Source organism: Aythya marila (assembly GCF_965140915.1).
Source record: "Aythya marila genome assembly, chromosome: 1".
Taxonomy (NCBI): Eukaryota; Metazoa; Chordata; class Aves; order Anseriformes; family Anatidae; genus Aythya; species Aythya marila.
In genome coordinates, this window is record NC_139042.1 from 142223715 (window position 1) to 142244616 (window position 20902).

At 41.2% G+C, this 20902-nt stretch overlaps 1 protein-coding gene across 17 annotated transcripts in view; it reads right to left on the minus strand.

Moving 5' to 3' along the window:
- CACNA1C (calcium voltage-gated channel subunit alpha1 C) overlaps window positions 1-20902 on the minus strand; it is a 481405-nt gene that overhangs the window by 81167 nt on the left and 379336 nt on the right. For 16 of the 17 annotated variants that reach the window (XM_082784794.1, XM_082784789.1, XM_082784786.1 and 13 more), the window contains exons 14-21: window positions 19580-19787; window positions 18617-18737; window positions 16539-16653; window positions 15305-15425; window positions 15118-15187; window positions 7864-7996; window positions 6407-6536; window positions 2691-2750 (exon numbers count right to left, since the gene is read on the minus strand). In XM_082784794.1, coding sequence (XP_082640920.1) covers window positions 2691-2750; window positions 6407-6536; window positions 7864-7996; window positions 15118-15187; window positions 15305-15425; window positions 16539-16653; window positions 18617-18737; window positions 19580-19787 — 958 coding nt within the window. The remainder of the gene's footprint in view (window positions 1-2690; window positions 2751-6406; window positions 6537-7863; window positions 7997-15117; window positions 15188-15304; window positions 15426-16538; window positions 16654-18616; window positions 18738-19579; window positions 19788-20902) is intronic. The other variant, XM_082784790.1, reaches the window with a different exon arrangement.

A 20902-nucleotide genomic window follows, 5' to 3' on the forward strand; every position in this document is an offset into this window, starting at 1 on the left:
TTGCAGAAACCCCATTCCCCGAGCTGCTAATCTCATTTCATTACCTGGGTTAGGAACACAGGCTTGTAAATTCAGTCCTCTGAATCTCATCTAAGTTAGATGTCTAAAGTAACCTGAAGCAGACGTCATTAGACTGTTCCTCAATGACCAGACTCTTCCATCTGAGAAGTATGAACTAGAAATTAAAACGGGAGTTTTCTGGCTAGTAGCTCAGGATGGCGTAGCTACTAGTGGTTTCCAGCCATGCCTACCTGTGACAACCAGGTAGCCAGAGGATGGTGGAAGGGCAAATGGTATATCAGATAATTTTTTCACCAAACATCCATGACATCAGGGAGCCAACTATCAATCGGTCAGACAGAACTGAGAAGGGGAGGAAGTATAAACTCGTCTTGGTTTAGAATTTATACTTATAGACACATTTGATTCGGGAAGGGGAGGGTTCTTGCCATAACAAAGGTGGTAAAGATGCCCTTTACTGATTATATTTTGTATGGCAAACTTGAAAAAAAGGAGACACCATTGAAATCAGGAGGGGAAGCTCTGTTGAGTTTAATTTCTATACAAACTGTGGTTGGGAGATTTTTTATTTAAGAAGAGACTCTCAAACCTGTGTCAGTATATAACCTGTGTCTGCCTCCCACCTGGTACGCTGAACAAAAACTCTTTGGGTGCCATTTAAAACCAAGCCATAACTATCTTCAATGGCATGTTCAAAACATTGCAAAGGTGGTCACCTTGCTAACCTTCATCAGTCTCCACCATGGCAGTGTGTGCTTGTATGTGTTGTCAGCAACATGGGGGCAGATGAAGTTTGTTTCTCTACAGTTTTGATAATCATATAGTTATTTGTTCTTTTGCTTCTTACTATTTACATCAACTTTTCTGTTGTGCAAAAGATTGTGCTTAATACAAGGCAGCAGAGAAACTGGCCTGGAGAAATCCAGGAACTTGTGAGGCAGGAACTGATGGGGCAAGAACAGAAGAATTTTTTAAATATTGGTATTCTTTGCACTCCTCTCCTACTTGTACTTGGATAAAATCCAAGGGTGGTGACCTAAATCCATTGAAGTTAATGGGAGGGCATCAGGAAGCTCAGAAACAGGTACTATGCAGCACACTTCCCTGAGGAAAACAGGGCAATACACCAGTGAGTTACGTTATGTTTTGATTCCCCTGAAGTCATGAGGAGTGTTATCATTTGCTTCAATGGGAGCAGAATTGCTACTGTAAGTCTGAACAGGTGGGAAGGTGCTCTGGTATAGAAATTTAAGACTTGAACTACAATTTTGATTTTAAGTGTTGCTGTTAAGATGCTTTCCTTTTTTTGACAAGCCTTTTTGATAGGCCATTTGGTGTGTGCATGTTCAGATTTATTGTGTAAACACAGATGCACACTGCACAGCAGCATAATATGCACACCTCTTTGGAGAATATTATGGCTTTGCTGATTTAAAGTCATGTCAAAAAGCATTCCTCTCTACAAAAATATGTAGGGGCCACCCTACTTGCCAGCCTCCAGTATGGATACTGTTATTAGGGTCTTGAGTTGCAAGATCTGAGCAACTCTAAGGTGCTGCCTGCCAGCACTTAGAACTAGCCTGCTGAGAAAAATAAACAAGCTGCCAAATGAACCTAGCATTTAGAAAGCCAGAACTTTGCCCAATTACTGTTATTTAAATTATTAGCCTACAAATTTGGGAAAATTAGAGTTAAGAATGAGGCAGCCTATTTTTATTTTATTCTGAGCTAAAACACTCTCCTGCACATTTCCTTTGGTATAGAGCATGTTTCCTGGGAAATATGAAGCCAGGTTTTAAACAGGCAGTACAGCAATTTTCATTTGTAACCACCGTCCCTCATGTTTTGGTGATTTTTACTCTTGGTTAACTCTCTGCTCCTCAAACATGAGCTTTTGCACTGTGCTCCATGGTAGAATCACTGCCTGGCTCCTATTTGGCTGTGCACCCTGTAACCTTCCACAAGGCATTGGCTGCTCTTTGACCCAGCCTCATGACTTGTGCAGAACTGAGACCTTCTCTTTGAGTTGTAGCATGTATAAGAGGAGCATGAGCTCGGGATTCTTTGTACAGCAAATAAGTCCTGTTTTGGAAAGACTGGCTGTGGTAGTGAGAACAGTTTCTGGAGAGAAGGCCTTTTTCTTGGTCCTCTTACTTGTTATCCTGTCATTGCATTTCCCCTAAAAAAGCATTGTGTTGATATTGGCCTTATTTTACAAGTCTGAATATCAAAACTTCACATAAGAGTTCTTTTTAAGCAACTACCAAAAGCATAAAACCAAAAGATAAGCAATCTTTTGTGTAGAGATAATACTGGAGTTAAAATAAAAATAAAAATAAAAGAGAGAGTGAGAGAAGGCAAGAGACAAAGAAAGAAAGAAAAAGAAAGAGACAAAGAAAGAAAGAAAGAAAAAGAGAAAGAAAGAGAGAAAGAAAAAGAAGCAGAAAATGAGTTTATTGCTCAGATTGGTTACCTTAAGAATAATTTCTAATGTAAAGATACTAGTGAAGACATAGTCTGCATTGCCTAGGATCTGAAAAATAAGCACAATCGGGTTAGTTGTACTGAGCGTGACCCAGGAACAAACAGGCGTGTGTGTTAGCAACAGATAGTGGCAGAAAACTAGTAAGCTTGTGAACAGATAATGGTAGAGAAGATGGGCACTTTACCTTCAGAGCAATTTCAATGGTGAAAATGACAGTAAAAACTATATCAAAATAAAAGAGAATCTGTAAAAACAAAAGGGAATAGGAGTGGGGAGGGTAGATCAGTGACTGGCCACCAGAATGGGAAATCACAGTTCAAAATCAAATGCACAAGTCTCCTAACAAGGGAACAAGGAGGGTTATATAGGAAATGGTTTTGTAATGACGTCCTGTTGAGTGCAGTGAAGGTCCTGGCACATAGGACAAGCAGCACATTACATGAAATCTTTTCTGAGTTACAATCCCATAAGGGCTGTGGAGGGAAAACAAGCTTTTGGTTGTTGTTGTAGGATTTTTTTTTTCTATTTTTTTTTTCTTATTGTGATAAAGCACAGACAATTCAAGTTTTTTTTTCACAAACAGATTTCCAAACTGATAATACAAGGATATCTGGTCTCTCAGTGGAAAACATGAGATTTTTTCTCACTAACTGCCATTCAGGCTTGTTTTGTGTCTCTTGTGAAGGAAGAAAAACAGACTGCAAATTGATGCTCTAGCTCATTTTTTTCTATACCCTGACTTGCCCTGGATCAGGATGAATAACAAATACTCTGTCAGTTGAACAGAATCACAGTGACCATAATTTGATCATGCACTAAAGGTGCCTGACTTAAATCTTGCATCTTTCCATTCGCATTCTGTATAACAGGCAAGCTGAAACACCCCTTGTTCCAATGAACTTAGACCCAGTGGTGGGCATACCCGTGGCATGCATAGCAGACCACAAGAAGCGGCCCTAAAGTGTCACAGAAGGCAACAGCAAGTCTGGAAGGGTTAAGAGATTTTTCAAAGTAACAGCATCAAGGATGGAGATGTCTTTCACTGCCCATTGACCTACAGCTCACAAAAGTAAATGGGAACTTTTTAACTCCATTTGTTTCCAATATATTCCAATATCGCGAACCATTTTGATGTTATCTACACTGCAAATGGTAAAAATCAAAAGTATCGTGCCCTTGGATTACTGTTGTTTTAGCTTAATCAAGTTCTAAACCTGAAGGCCAATATATGGAAGCAGAAGAAACATGATAATTTTCAAATTTAAACCTTCAGTGCTAAAATACTGATAATCATACAGAACTATCCTTCCCATCCCATGTCTCTTATTGCATCTATATGGTCTTGCTCTAATACAAACCCAAAGGTGGCTAGATTCTTACAGCTTGGTATGCCGTGGGCAATCGGTAGCTATTGCAAACTACAGGGTTATTTTAGGTTGCACCATTTAAGCATGACCCCAACCTAGAGTGATTTGCTGACACTGAAGGTCAAATGGGGACATATATCATTTACTGCTACTGTGTAACCTGAAACCCCTCAGGTTACTGCTGGATTTTTGACCTCTAGACTTACACAGAAGTTGTTTTATCTTCTTCGAGGATGGCTTAGGGTCTGTAATTTTTTGCAAATTAAAAAAGGGCCATTTCAAGGATGGACAGACCTCAGTTGCATTCTATATTAATTCCCACACATCATAGCTGGAAATGTCCCCTTGCATTGCTGCCTTCTAGGTCCTGACATTTGGTTATTATATCAATGGAATAATTTTATAATGTATGTGCCAAATTCATGGGTACTCTAAGGCTGCTTTGCATGACTCCACTGATATAAAGCAGCCATAAACTTGATTAAAGTGGATGATTAAGCTGGGCCTGCAGCTGCTTTACATCACCAGAGCACTGCAAAGCAGCTAGGGCATACTGGTGAATCTGGCCCCAAAGCTGCAGCTAGTAAAGACATTCCATATAGATGAAATCACGCCTAATGGAAATGATCACTTCTCACCTGTGCAGGTGGTACCATTTACCAGCAGGCATACTTATTATTACCTAAATATATATTTAATCCAGAATATATTAAAATGAAAGAGCACCTTGCCAGGATGCAAACAGGAGAATATTGTGAGCCCATAAAGTTTTATGTCTTGCTTGGGATTTGAAGGCTGTTTGATCAGACTGGAGAGGCACTTCCACAGACTTGCTGCCTGAGCCCTGTGTGACACGGGAAAGATGCAGCCACTAGCCCACCCCAGGACAGATGCAGTATCCAAGCCTCTTTGCTAGCCCTTGCTGGAGGGGTTCTCTCCATTCCTGTCTTCCTGCTCTGGGACAGTTTGCATCAACAGCAGTACAGGTCTGCAAAAGGTGAACGCCTAATTATGTTATCCCAGCGTGAGGGTGTGGCACTGTGTTTGCCTTCAGTTTGCTTTCTTTCCCTCCCTGGCACAGAGCAGGACACAATCTTACTGTTCTACTGTCAAAGTGTAAAGGCAGACAACATTTACAACACAAACATCTTGTCAGTGTCCCCTTGCATGATACATTTTAAACACCTGTACCTGCAAAAATTAAACACAGATTTTCATGCAACATCAGTGGGTTCAAATACACAACACAACACTTTGCACCAAACCTTCAGCTCTTTTATCCAAGACAAACATCTTTCACTACTATTTTTTTTTTTCTCATTTAAATATCTCTGCTATAGATTATGCAGCAGAGTCTGTGGAATGGCAGAAGCCCATATGCCAGCTGACATCATTCTGCAGTGCTAATACATATTGACATACATTTAGCCCTACATGGTGGGCACACTCAGCCATTCACAAGTGGATCATTAGACACACGTTTGACTATTACTTAGTACCCTTCTTTAGGACAAAATGCAAAGCAACACTGAGATACGTTCAGGAATCAGCTTCCATTAACACATTCTCTGCATGCACATGTGCATTTAAATGAATGCTCAGGCTGAAATTCTTCTGCTAGGTGGAACAATGAGCATTAAATTAAAGTTTTAATATTAATAAGCAAATAAATGGCCCACTGTTTATGTCTAGAAAGCTCCTCCAGCTTAAAGGCACCAAAATGCCACTGCAGACAGCAGAGGTCAGAAGTCTCATATATGACTGCTGACAGTTCTGATTTCTGTATGACCCCAGATAAATGGAAACTACCTCTGGCAAAGTTAAGTACTGAACATTTCAAAAGGCTAATACAAATGGTCAGGAAAGAAGGTGAGAATGTATCTCTGTGCTGAATGCCTTCCTCTTCTTCCCGCAGCCTGGCAAGGAGAGGAGCACAGCATATTTTCTGAGGATTATCTCAAACTCAGTGATAGCTTTGCAGGTTGCACTCAAACAGCCTGATTCTAAACTTGACAACACAAATTTCCCCCAAAGGGACTGCATCAAACTCAAGAATTGTACTCCTGATTCACAACCAGGGTGAACAAAGAGAAAATCAGGCCTTGGGCTTTTTAACTCAAAGGAAAGAAAAAAAAATATTAAGAAAACAGACAAGCAAAAAAGTGGCAGGAGAGCAAACATTCCAAAGAGAACTTGCAAATCCCCCGGATTTGAATTATCTGAACCCCAATCAATGTTTCTACAGCCCATTTTTAATGCCTTAAATTCCAGGGAGCAATAATTTTGGTTCAGTTCTGTCCTTCTACCCCTAAGAGACACTTCTGAAATGAACTAGAAGCCAAATTCTGCACTGATTCATGTTCCCTGCAAAAACCAATGATTTTACACACAGTGTACAAAAGGTACAAATCAGGGCAGAGAATCACTCCCAAAGCCTCTGATGTAGTATTTTCTGCCTTTCCTGGCTACGACTCATGATCTGCTTGTACCACACCTCTAATACACAGTGAGGGAAGGAGTATGGTAAGCATACTTGGTTCCTAAAGGAGAGGTGTCGGACGGGGTCCTCAGCTGCCAGGGAGATGCTGCTGAGCAAGATGAAAAATAGGATCAGGTTGGTGAAAATGTTATCATTAACGATTCGATGGCAGTGGACACGAAACCTGAAAGAGAGAGGAGAGGCATAACTTTATCTCTCAGAGAACAGCAAAACCTGAGAAACATCCCCCTCTTCCTCTTTTGCTGGCAAGGCTGGCCCTGGAGGATTGCTCTGCAGAGTAGCTTCTCTCTGCCCCAGTGGCTGGGAGAGCAATGGCCCAGGCAGCTCTGCTTTGCCCTGCTAGGTGCTGGGCAGCCTTGGCTCGCTGTGCCATGCCGTGATGCACCAGGGCTGCCCACAGGACTCACGCTTGGTGCGTGGTTTTGATATGTGCCTTCCATACAATGATAGCAGGATACGAGGAGTTAAACTTCATACCCTACATAATTCTAGAGGCACTTCATTAATCCATTTAGCTCTACTTTTGGCTGTTAAGCCTCCAAGCCCCTATTATAGCAATTTTACAGATGATTGCAGAGGTTAATTTACTTTTCCAACAAGCAACAGTGGGTGGGTGGAAAAGCTGACATTAGACTCCATGAGTCCCAGTCATCATCAGGCTCTCCTGGTTGCACATACCAAGGAGGAGTGGCACAAACCCTGCTGTGGGAAGACAGGCTCTGAATTCTGTTGTGCTTTTACAGCCCTGCCTTACTTTGAGACTGTTTGGAGGCAAAGTCCCCAAGGGAGACACTGGGATACATGACACTCTACAGACCACTGAGCAGTGAGATTATTTCTGAACCCTTGGAGAGATATATTCCCTTGTGGGTCCTGCTCACCCTCCACTCATGGTACTGGTCTCACACACTGGTGTTGGAAAGAGAGGTGGGGCAATGTGAAGCCACACTGCATGGGGGAGCCTGAGGGAAGAGTTTGAGAGAAAAATAATTCTCCTCAGCCTCCCCTCAGAGCTATGGACTCTTATCCTTCTCATTCCTTTTCTTGCATGCTTGTTCTTGGTCAGTGGGAATAAGCAGAAAGACAGGAACTCCTTACTGGGAGTATTTTTTTAGAGGTTATTAGGACAAGAAGCTCCAACTTCATGCTTGACTGACTGCATGATGGCTTGCTTGCAGTTTGGACCTGAATTTGTTGGGTAGTTCCAATTACTGACTTGCCTCTGAGTTTGTTATTTCCAAAGTTTTGAAGATTTGTGTCTTCAATCAGACTTGCAGGTGCCCTGTACTCCCACTTAATGCTGTCAGAGTGCTTTCTACATTTGTGCTTATATGGAGATTTTATGCCAGGGTGAAAGACAGAGTGGTCAAAGGTGGTCTCTGGTATTAACTGTTGGAAGGGAGCTCTGCACAATACAACCTCTGGGGACCACTGTGAAAGGGGGACCTGCTCTTCTCCTCCTTTTTGCAGCTGAGCAGCCTCTTAAATACCTGTTGTTAGGACTGAAGATGAAGAAAGCGCTGGCATCAGGCATGGGCACAGCTTTTTCCTTGAGGTGCAGTTCAGACATTGGGCGAGGTCGAGGGCCAACAGGCATCTCAGGTTCTTCCTCATCTTCCTCTGCTGCAAGAAACATTTCTATTTTTTATTTCATACTTTTTTATTATTATTATTTTTATGCATAATACTACCCCTTATGGAGTACCGTGGCATTTGTTTCTGTTGGAACTAGAGCTAGAAACTTAGAATTATCACAATAAGATGATGAAAGCCTGTGGTTCCTTGTCCACTTCTCTTCTCCAAGGCACCGTCCACTGCCCATTTGCCAGCGTCCATCCTGGCAAATATAGATCTAGCCTGTTTGCAAAACCATCAATGCTGATAAATCCACAATATCCTCAGATGCTTCACTGTCCCTTCTGCAAAAATAGCTTCCCCTAATGGCTAACTTTAATCTTTCTTGCTGTAGTCTAAATCCATTATCTGTTGTATTATTTTCCATGGACACAGAAAAAGAGATAATTCCCTTCCTCTTGCAGAAGGCTTTTACATATTTGAGGACCATTACTATGTTTCTGCCAGGCATTCCTGTTCCTAGACAAAAACAAGTCTTTCCTGAGGTGCTTTGTTCTCTAGATCTCTGATCATTGTCTCTACTTTCCTTTGTATTGTCTGTAGGATTAACCTGCAGTTGAGGTCCTACCGGTGCAAGGGAGAGTTAATTACTTCTTATAATATTGTTTTCATGTTTAAATGCTTTTCGTGGACACTTCTTTTCTTCACACTCTTGTATTAATTTGCCATCAGTTTTTGATTTGCAAGAACCACAGATTCTGTACCACAGAATGGTTGCCTAGCCTGTTACTCCCCCCTGCATTTGTGCTGCTGACTATTCCCAAGAGTGGCACTTTGACCTCATCCTTATTGAACTGCATCTTATTTTCTTCAGACCCTTTCTCCAGCTTATCAGGACCTATCTTCCTCCTCTGTGTAAGAGCTCTTCATGAAGCCATTGCCACATCACTGAGTACCCTCAAGGAAGAAAATGTAGAGATGGAAGCTGAGTGGTATGTGAAAGAGAACCTTCCACCTTTGAGGATTTCTTCCACCTGCTGAAATCAGATGCTGTTTTGTAAATGATATGGTAGGATTTTAATATTTTGAAGTTCACAATCCTCTCACTTAATTAGCAAGACAGGAAGAAATATTTTAAGAAGGGTGCCTGACAGGTAAAATATAACTGATTCATCTTCCAGCCAACGCAAAGGCGGAAACACTAGTTAAAAAGGTTTATCTTAACTCCATGAAGTGAGATAAATTCCATGAAGAACCTATTCCTTTAGGATTGGATATGGTACTGGATCTGGTAATGGATGCATCAGAAAGATGCTGATTTGCCTATCAACACAGATCCCAATCTAGATGTCAGAGACAGGAGAAAAGTGGCCTTTTCAATGCATGTCATTATTGCATGCAAATAGCATTCTTTCTTTACACTTCTAGTACCAAAAGCTCAGCTCAAATTCACTTGATAGATCTTTGAATAAATGTTTGATCTGGCACATCGAGTTTGGACTTTCTAAGCAGGTCTATTTTTTAACAGCTCCATTTCATGTTGGAAAACACTTCATAATACCCATTCTACAGACTTCATTCTTTCAGAAGTACTTTTGGGCATAGTACTTGAAAAAATGGTGTTAATGCTTATATTTATATATAATATTACAGCACTTTGCATTTGCACCTCTTATCTATAGATTTCGAAGTGGTCTGACAAGGACTGAGGTAAGCACATTCTTTTCCTTTAACAGTCTGGAATACTTATGTTCATGACCATGTAGGACGTTTGAGAGCTTTACCTAAAAGACTACTATTCTGAGTCCCAGTTCTGTGCCTTCATTATAAGATCACTCTTTCTCAAAGAAGGTTTTTTCTCATAGTGTTGTTCTTTTTAAACACTTTCAAATGGGTATGAAACAACATGTCAGGAAAATGGTCTCTTAGCAGAAGTATCAGCATGGTGAAGACCATAAGGAACATTGCTTCTCTCCTCTTTTTCTAATGTCTGTCACAGTGCAAGAAATATATTAATGATTATAACAGCCACCTAGCTTCAGACTGGAAAACACATTCAGTTCCTCAGCTTTGGAGCAAGAATAATGTTCTAAATGTTTTTCATATAAAGTAGGGTCTAGGGCACATAAAAAAGGAAAAACTGAGGGTCAAATACAGAAAGGATAACATGATTACAGTTTCAGCTCAGGTCACTGCCTAAGCTATCTATCAGTATAAAGAAACAGCATGCTGCATAGTTGCCGGCATTCATACAAGCAAAGGTCAACACAGTATTCCCATGTTGGCTGGGGAACTCATAATCTGCAATCTTACATTTTTCTCTTTTTTCTATACCTAAGGTATATTAGTGTTTAAAAATTGACTTTTCTATTCAAGCCTCCCATGGAATCATGACTGAGAGCTGCCAAGTTCAGTTCTAGTTTTGAACTCTCCTGAAGTTCAAGGAAATTTAAATCTGGGGCTGTCGTCTTGAGTTATACTTCATTAGAACAGTTACATCCTTTGGCTGTGAAGCCATAAGAACAAACAAGCTATAGTGCAGCATCAGTGATATATTCAATGGTGAGGATTTTTTTTTCATTTTACTATACAAAGACCAGAACTCTTGGGCAAGGACATTGCTTTGCTTCAAGCTTCCATGAATCATCCCAAGCTTTTACCTTCATCTGACGTTCTGAATTCTTTGTCTGTTTCTGTACCAGACTGCAAGACTTGCTCCCTGTCTTCCTATAATAAACATGTCATCATAATAATCCTTCTAGTGTACACAAATCTCTGGAAGAACTAGTCCCTCCCTCCAGCAAAGTGGCTAGGTGAACGGATGAGCTGCAAGTACACAGTGTATTCTGGGGGTTAAGAGCTACACCATGGAGCAAATACAGTCAGAAGGGGTTATTGAGAAAACTCTGGTTGAGGCAATAGAAACTAATCCGAAACAGAGGGGGGTAGATTGAGAATAAAGGGAAAACAAATAAATCAACCTTTTTAGTTGTTTCTGTACATTGGGTTAGCTTGAAGGATGTTTTCAGAGGTTGGAATAATACACAGCCATGGGAAGGTTAAATCATATTCTGAAAATGGGTAGAACCTGCTGACTGCATCTAAGAAGCAATGAGACGTTTCCCTCCAACAACAGCTGAAATGGATCCACATGTGGGAAACGGGCAGAAAACAGGTTTTCCCAGGTGGGCTGCATGTGGCTGCACAGCAATCAGCAGAAGGATTCTGGGCTGGTCTGCAGCCACAAGGGAGCTGATGAAGGGACAGGGTACATGTGGGGATTGGGAAATTCTTGCTTGCTAATGCCAGAGAAAGCCTTAGAGCTTGGTTCCCCAGAACTGACTACGCAAGACAGATGTGATGTGCCATACCAGCTCTGAGAGGGCCTTGGTGTTTCTGAGCTTCATACTGCAGAATGGAGTAGATGACTATTCTAAATAGTATCTAACAAGTGATTTACAAAACTTTACTCCATCTGAGCCTTGTGGTAACTTCCGTGAACTCTGAAAGAAGTGGTCAGACAATTGTGTGAGCCAGTAGAGACTCATTTCAGGGGAAAAAAAAAAAAAAAAGAAAAAAAAAAAAAGGGGGTTTCAGAGTTCTCTTTCCAGCTTGGAAAAGAGAAAAAGTAACTTCACTCTTCACAAAGAGTAGAAAAACAATTCTGGGAACAACCATGGGAGCCTGTTTAGAAATGGCATTACAGAAAGGCAAACTACCAAGATGCTATCCCTTTGCATTGATAATGCTTTAGGAGACGGGAGCATCCATTCAAATGTCAGGTTCTGTTCAAAAATATGCCAATCCAAGGATTGGTACTCCAAGGCAGGAGTTTTAAAATGTCTTTACTTAATTTTCTGCCTTCTAATCCTACACTGCAGAATGGCTGCAGATAAAACATCTATGACATGAATTGTAGATACAGATTTTGTCAAATAGACAAAAATGTAGATACAGCTTTTGTCATGCTAGGCTATTTCTAAGCTGTCTACAGAAGGTAACTAAAACATAATTCTATTATCAGTAGGCTTAAATTTGCTATACAGGTGGGTGTATCTTCACTTGAAAAAATATAACGGTCTGCAAATCCAAGCTAGCTGAAAAACAGAAACAGAACTACCTCTGCCTGTTTTAATTTATGCTTGTGACTAAAGACTCCTCAGAACACATGAGCAACTGGGGATGGGTGTGCAGTAAGTGCCCTGTGCCTACAGAGGTGTTTGGAAGATTAAAAACAGAGTGATCTGCTTCAGGAACTGCTAAAACTGTACTGCATGGTATTGGAAACAGTCTGTTACTGATTAATAGGCTACAAATATGGATCAATACAAGTATAGCAAATGCACAGATCTTTTGTACTGAAAATCAAATTCAATGAAGTTTTCCTTTTTTGCCTGCCTGAAACTCTTGTCCATCTATTTAAAGTGAACTATTGTGTCTTTTTTTTTACTCTGTCACATCGACCTATTAACAGACATTTATTAGGAATCACACAATAGAAGGGAACGTGATTTATTACCTATTACAGCCTGTTACATTATCATAGAAATGAAGAAGGGCAGAGCAGGAAAGGACAACAAAAGGCTCTCCAGTTCATGCTTCTTCCAAGCTAGGATCAACTTACTATTATATTCAAGCCTTTTCTGGCAGATTTTTTGACTTTTCTGACCTGTTCTTAACATGCAGGGTTTCCACAACCTTCTTCACAATCTTTTCTAGTCTTCACTGTTAGAAAATCCTTGCCAGGTGTGAATCTGTTACTTCTCTTATTCACAATGGAGATGGAGATAATTTCCCTCCTGCCTCTAACAACCTTTTATGCATTTGAAAATGTTACTCTTGTCTTTCATAACTCAAACAAGCACAGTTCTTTCAATATTAGTTCCTGTTTCCTTCCTGCATTGCGTTCACCATGACCTGTTAGACTCTTTCCAATCCAGCCCCACTTCTCTTTAAGAGGAAATTCTTCACTCAGAGGGTGGTGAGGCACTGTCACAGGTTGCCCAGAGAGGCCGTGGATGCCCCGTCCCTGGAGGTGTTCAAGACCAGGTTAGATGAGGCCCTGAGCAAAGTAATCTTGTGGGTGGTGTCCCTGACTACAGCAGGGGGGTTGGAACTAGATGATCTTTAAGGTCCCTTCCAACCTGAACCATTCTATGATTCTCTTAGGTAGAGCACCCAAAATAAAACACAGAATCTCAGTTGAGATCTTACCAATTGCTAACAGAAAAAGAATTGTTTTGCTCTGGTTAGCTTTCATTGGCCTGTTAGAAGAAATCCATAAAGGGAGTAAAGAGTCTTGTTTTCACTGCTTATAATCTCAATACTTGTTTGCCTTTTGAAAGGCAGCAAAATGTTGTTGACTCCTGTTGAGCTTGTGATCACAGGATTTAGATTCTTTTCTCAAGCACTGTTACCTTACTAATATCACCTAGGATCCTTTATTTTTGAATTATTTATTCCTGCCTACGTAGATCCTAGTGCTTTCATTTTATTTAGACCATTTATCCAGTTCCTCAGCAGCTCTTTGAATTCTAATGCTGTCCTCCAGCATGCTTCCTATCCCTCCTAGCTTCATGTCATCTGCAAATGCAATAGGCATATTTCCTCTTCAATCACTCAGGTCATTAACATTGAACTGAACTGAACTCAGGGCGGGCCTTTGAGCCATAGTACCTCACTTGTGCCATCACTAATCTCCACATAGAGGGTTTGACCAATTTCTCTCTCAATCACCTAAGCCATGCTTTCCTTTCTGGTTTATGAAAATGTTATAAGAGACAGTCAGAAGCCTTAGCAAAGTTAAAGCATATGATATCTACTTCTCTCCTGTCTTCAAGTTTTTTCAGCCCCTCACAGAAGAAAGTGGTTTGATGTGATTTGTTCTTGGCAAATCCATGTTCCTGCTAGTCTTCTTATCTTGCAGTCTTATAGCTTGTTTAATCATTTGTTCCAACACTTCTCCAAGGATGGAAGTTGAACTAACTAGTTTGTAATTCCTCTGCTCCACCCCTACCCACTATTTTAAAGACACAGCCTTCAAAAATTCTCAGAGAAAAACTGTTCCATGTTCTGAGATTGCTTCAATCATTTTTTAAAAGTATTTAAGAACAAAGTTAATTAGGTCCAACTGAATTGAAAATTAGTCTAATGCTCTAGCTCATTTTTTACCAACTTTAGGCTAAGAGCTTATGCCTTTGAATTATATTAATAGCCACACTGTCCTTTTTAATTAAAAAAGTGCAAAAAGGCATTCAGCACTTTTCCCTTCATAAGTATCTGTTGTGGGTCTTCCCTGACCTCAGAGTAATGAAAAAGTAGACTGAAAATACAGCTGTAGTCATGTAATGTGTGATGAACAGAGAAACAAATCAAGTACAACTAATTACTACAAGGATTCTGAAGGAAACGTGGGCAAGTGAAGTGTAGCTAGCAGGGTGAGGGAGGCAATTCTCCCCCTCTACTCTACTCAACTCTACTCTACTCTACCCTACCCTACCCTTCCCTACTCTTATGAGACCCTACCTGGAGTACTGCATTGAGGTCTAGGGCCCCCAGCATTAGGACATGGACCTGTTGGAGCGGGTTCAGAGGAGGGCCGTAAGGATGATCAGAAGGCTGAAGCACCTCTCCTATTAACACAGGCTGAGGGGGTTGGGGTTATTCAGCCTGCAGAAGAGAAGGCTCCAGGGAGACCTTACAGCAGCCTTCTATTACCTAAAGGGGGCCAGCAGGAAAGCTGGGGAGGGACTTTGTCAGGGAGTGTAGTGATAGGGCAAGGGGGAATGGTTTTAGACTAAAAGAGGGTAGATTAAGATTAGTTATTCACAAGAAATTCTTCACTCAGAGGGTGGTGAGGCACTGGAACAGGTTGCATAGAGAAGTTGATATACCCTCCATGGAAGTATACATAGCCAGGTTGGGTGGGGCTGTGGGCAACCTGGTCTAGTGGGAGGTGTCCCTGCCCATGGCGGGGGGGATGGAATTAGATAGTCTGTCTTTAAAGGCCCCTTCCACCCAAACCTTTCTATGATTCCAAGTGCATCTTCTTCTCCCATCATGAAGGCATTGCATGTTCAGCGTGCTTGTTACCACAGTTTGGTTATATATGCACTAGCAACTGGAGCTTCAATTCTTTTAATCGAGAATAAGAGAAAACTGAGAGATACCTGGTGCTTCTGTTGTGGGATATGGGCTCTTTTCTTCATTTTCATTGGGCTGATAATCATCCATGTTGATCTAACAGAAACAGAAGAAGAGAAAAAGCCTTTATCAGACAAGGCAGAGTTTTCATTCCCTCAGAAACCCAAGCTGTTCATGCCATCACTGCATAAAGAGTGGTGGCTGGCAGCAGACCTTGGTAGCAGGCGGGGATTCTCCATCAGCAGTGATTGATTTCAGCTCAATTTTCTCCTCCTTTGTCTCCTCCTCCACAGCTGTTTTTTCTATCTCCTGTTTCTTTTCAGGACTAGCAGTCCTAACAATTTGACAAGATAAAAAGCAAACAGTTACAAAGGTGAAAAGCTGTTTCCCTTTCAGGAACTTCATGTAGTACAGCACACACCATGAAAATGATCAGCTGGCTGGCACCTCCATTCTGAGTCCAGCTTATATATTAGTGGCTCCACCTTGTCCTCATCTGCAGGCAAAGGCAGAGACTGCTCTAATTTCATTTATTTTATAGCTTTCTTGATGGCGTGTGTGTATGGGTGTGTGTGTACATGCGTGCATGCATCTGTGGAAGTGCCTGTGTGTTTGTGTATATGCACACTCTAGGTCTATGACTAGGTATCTTCTTCTTTCATCCAGCAACAATGGCATGAAACATTTTCAAGCCCTCTCTTGTGGACTTCCACTAGGTTTCCTGCAAAGTTTTGCCCATCACTGCATTTCCAGAGGGAAGGAAACCTTCCTGACTGGTGTGCAGGACAGAGCAGAAAGATCTGCACAAGAGAACCCCTCCAAGCAGCCTGGAAGAAAGTGAGAAATAACCAGTAAGGAGAAGCTTCCCCACTGCGGAGAACAGAGAATGACAGAGAAGCTCTACACCAAACTCATGTCTCCTAAGAGTGCAGAAACACTAATAGAACTGGCCAGAGTCCTTTGCTAGCCTGTGGCATCAAAAGAGAAGGAAGCCTCTGAATCCTGTGTCATGGGAATCTGAAAATACGCCTTGTGGTTCTGAGCAATCAAAAGGCAAGAGGAAGATTCAAATGGGATTGTCACACTGAAACCACTTCACACTCATTATCCACTGATGCCCTGAAATCTCATCAGTCACCCAGCCTTTCTTTTCTCTGCTCACATCTTTGCAACTGTGGAGATTCCCAATTCCTGACAACATCTTGTCTTTTAGTTTGAATTCTTTTACTTAAAAAAAAAAATAATAAAAAAAAATTAAACGTAATTCTATATATAGTTATATTAATCATATATATATATATAATCTATATACACTCACAGAAAGGTTATACGTATTACATGTATGTAGATACTTGCACATAGATATGTGCATAGTATGCATGTATATATATACACATGTACAAATGCATGTATATGAATGTAGATAGATGTATGCATATGGATTTACCTAGCTAACTTTTTCCTTTCTTTTTCCTCTTCCTCCTCTTTCTGTGCAGATGTTAAACTCTCGGCATCAGCAAGGTTGTCCACAGCAATAGCCAAAAATACATTCAGCAGGATATCTGTATGCTACTTAAAGAAAACAGGCTTTGAAAACTGCAGAACAACATTATACCAAAGGTGTCTTAATTGATTTTTTTTAGCAACTTGTCATCAGAGCTCTTCGCTTTTCCAAACTTTCAATTCACACAAATGTTCAGTGCACACATATTGAGCATGCACAAACCTACACCTTCCAACCAAATGTCTAACACACTATGTGGGGTTTCCAAAATTTTACAACAGAATGACTGATAGAAAAGATCCAAGATCCAGACTTAAGCACTTACATTTCAGTTTTTGGTTTCCCTAAAGAGCCCTGTTTTGTGCAACCAATCCCACTGAGGATAAGGGGAGCTCTAGATGCTTTTCATCTTTGAAGGCTGAGTTTTTTTTTTATTAAAGCATGCACATTCAAGAGCCTCATACCATTAGACACCTGGGTTTTCCAATTTTGGACTACATATTTGAGTTGAACGACCTCATTAGGGCCTTTCCCACAGACATTGGTAGGTTTCAAGGACGGTAAGGATAGCGTTTCTGAGGGGATCAAAAGAAATTCATTTGAGTTGAGTAGCAAAGTGTTGAGCTGACAAATCTGCCATCTCCTAGCAGAGAGCCCATGTATGGGAGCCCCATTATAAGCCAGCCAAGCACATGAAGCTGAAGGGTAAGCAATCAACTGCTTTCTTGACATGCCAGTCATTGTTCAGATCTCATGTTACAAATCTGAACACCAGATTCTTTTATACATTTCTTCAGAGTGGGTCTTATTACACCATGATAACTTCTAAGTAACCTCCAGTTTAAGGCTTAGCTTGGAATTATAGCCACTGCCCTCACTGAGCTCCAAGGTCTAATGGCTACAAAGTCAGCCAGCATGTGAAGCTGGCTCACATTTTCCCCTGTAGTTCATAAGGTGATCCAAATTATAGCTTTTTTAAGCTGTCAGGCAGACTGCCTCTCTTGACCTTCAGATAAGTGGAATTGCACCATCTCACTTTGAAGAGAGGGCATGCAGGTCAACCAAAATGTCACATAACGGGGTTTGAGAGATCTGAATTATGAGCAGAAGCCAGAAGAGCTGGGCTGAGACTACAAGCTGGCTTTATAGAAGACTCGGTATAAAAAGAGATGTCGCCTCTGACACAGGAGGGCTATTTGTTCGGGAAACAGAATCCAACCATGAACAAATTTGGAGCAAACAGATATGGAACAGAACCATAGCACTATGTTATACGCAAATTCCTATGAAAGGAAACTCATAGTCTAATCATGCAATGTGCTTTGTACCTCTAGGTTATGTACAGTGCCCTCACTTCACCTTGAAGCCAGAGAGAACTGAAGTTACTTAATATCATTTCAGGCTGGTAGACAAAAGAGTACACGATTTTCTGTTTGAAGAACACACAGATTGTGGTAAGTGAAATGGAACATGGTTCCTGTTCGTTTATACATGAGTTAATATATGATCTCACATAAATCTATTATGTCAAACATATGTTACTCCTATTACAGCATTTGTATATAGCATATTGTAGATTATACATATTTTTATTCCACATACGGCTTGGATAAAAGCACATGGAATATGTTATTGAAATGGCAATTAAAGCAAAAATACATAGTAAGAACCGCAGGTAGACAGAGAGATTAGTTTATGAGGAAGGCAGGAAAGAAAGACCTACAAGTGAATTAAGGGGAATAAAAAATAAAAGCACTAAACACATGAAGATACTAAATAAAAGCTGGCGTACAGAACTGGCACGTAGTTGGCTCTTACAACTGTTTATATGCCTGAAGACTTAGCACTAGCTAAAATTAAACGAACTTGTTTAACATTTCGTAGTGCAAAGCCAAAATCCAGAGCTAGGGAAAAGGTAAAGATGTAAGGCATGAAATTCATTATTTTCTAATACAACAAAATAGTAAAGGGTGACTTTAAATTCAGCCCCACTTGGAGAAAAGAGTAGCATCAAAGGATACAGTTTCCACAGATGAAGAGGATGATGAAGTAAATACAGACCAACATTCCTGGAAAAGAGGGGCCGCCATAAGCCATGATCCCATCATACATCACCGAATTCCAGTCCTCCCCAGTCAGGATCTAAATGACACATTCCCACCAATAAGGGACACAGTGTTAGACCACACAGAGAATTTGAAAACCCCATTAACACAAAGATATCTACTCCCCTAGAGATCACCCCCTCCCCCAAGATGTTTGGAGGCTCTGGCTGTATCCATTCCACAAATTAAAAACAAAAAGAGAATGTATAAAGGGCACCCAAAGTGTTTAAAAAAAAAAAAAAAAAAAAAAAAAAAAAAGCAGAGATGCTCCCTTGAAGACTGATGGTTGAACCCAAATGGCTCTCCAAGACATCTTTGTTTAAGTCTTCCCACCTCTTCCAGGCACTTCCCTCCCATGTGTCTGTTGTTTTGGACAAGCTGTGCAACCTACAGCTTTGAGGACAGCACTCAGCACAGCCTGGCACTTCCTTTCACCTTGCACGTGAAATCGTGATCCTGATGCTCTTGACTGATCACTCTTAAAACTACAGTCACTTTAACTGCTGTTTAATTTCTTCTCTGGTGCGGTGAGCAGATATTTGTTGCCCAGAACTGTGGGAGATGAAGGGTTGGGATTTGGCATGCTGGCAATGTCCTGGGACATGGCAATGGCCATTCTTTTGTATGACCCTGAGAAGCCCTGGTGGCCTTTTTACACAAGGGCTTTAGCTTATTTCCCCACTTTGGGAGGGGATATCTCTGTCTTGGCAACACAGAGTGGTGCCATGCTCCCAGAGCTATTAGCATGGTGTACTGTCTCAGGGACTGCCAGGTGGCAGAGGAATGGTGCAGGACCTGGTCCGTGTCTCTCTGTGTAATCACAATGTTCCAATGTTCTGCTGTAATCACAAGTTCCATCTGCGCTACTTATGCTCTTACCTGAAACACAGTGAGGAGGGATTGGGGGAAGTTGTCAAATGTACTCCTCCTGGTCTGCATTTCATCAAAGTTAAACTTGCCCCCAAAGAGCTGCATCCCCAGGAGGGAGAAGATGATAATGAAGAGGAAGAGGAGCAGCAACAGGGAAGCAATGGAGCGAACTGAATTCAGGAGTGAAGCCACAAGGTTGCTCAGGGAGTTCCAATACCTGGTAGAGAAAATAGAGGCAGTTAAAATTTCTTGACTCCAAGACAGGTGCTCATGGCCTGCACAGGATATTGGTTCAGGCTGCCTTCTGTGTATAAGCAGGCATTTCCAAACACCCTGTTAAGCAGTGAATCATTGATGTGCTTCCCTAAGATAATGAGACCTACCACAGCTAATGAGTAATTTTACTACCACACATGTACATGCACAATTCCCTCCACCCCCACCCCATACGCACACCCAGAAGATTATTGCAGCACTCTCCATCTATGTCTCTGCAAATCTTATATCAATATACAGTGATTAGTTCTTGCTGCTTCAGTGAGTTACATTCTAACCAACCTCATTACAACACTCACAGATGTTATGGCTTGCCAGAATACCTCACTCCAGAGAATGGCCTGTAATAACTAGCAGGAGCAGATGGGGAAACAGTTTGGATGCAAATACAAACGTGTCCAAAATCTGGTGTGAGTATGCACTTGGACTCACTCATAAATAGAGGTTGCTACGCTTTCCGGGACTGAGAAGAATGAGGAAGATACTAAAGGTCCTTCACATCCTGCAATGCTTGTTTTACATGGACTCTTAAAGGAAGACTCCACATCCCTAAGGACCTTAGTTTCTTTTGCTATTGGAAGAGCACACTGTCACTGCTTTTTGGGTACCAAACCCTTTACACTTTCTCAGGCAGGCTGCAGAACATTTTGGAAGGGCTTAGAGCTAGATTCAAAGACAGCTGGCCAAGACATTTCCAGGATTCCCAGGACACCAAGGTACCAGCTGATCACAATGACCAAAACCAAGAGATGTTTCTTCCGTTCTCTGGGACTAGCATTAATTTATTGGATATGACTAAGGTGAAGCCCACTTAGACCAGCTCCTTAGAAAAGGAAAAAATGATCTTTGACCTAACACAACTGACAGACAATTGACACTTCTGCCTTTGGAACAGCTGCAATTAAAGAGAAGAATATGGCTAAGACCTGCTCTCCCACAGTTTATTCAGGCTTGTGCCCAGATCAGGCTGATGTATGCTACAGGGAAATGATCTTCTTGCCCTTGTGGTCCCACTTAAAGGTTCAAAGAGACACTGGTAGCATGCTCCACTTCAAC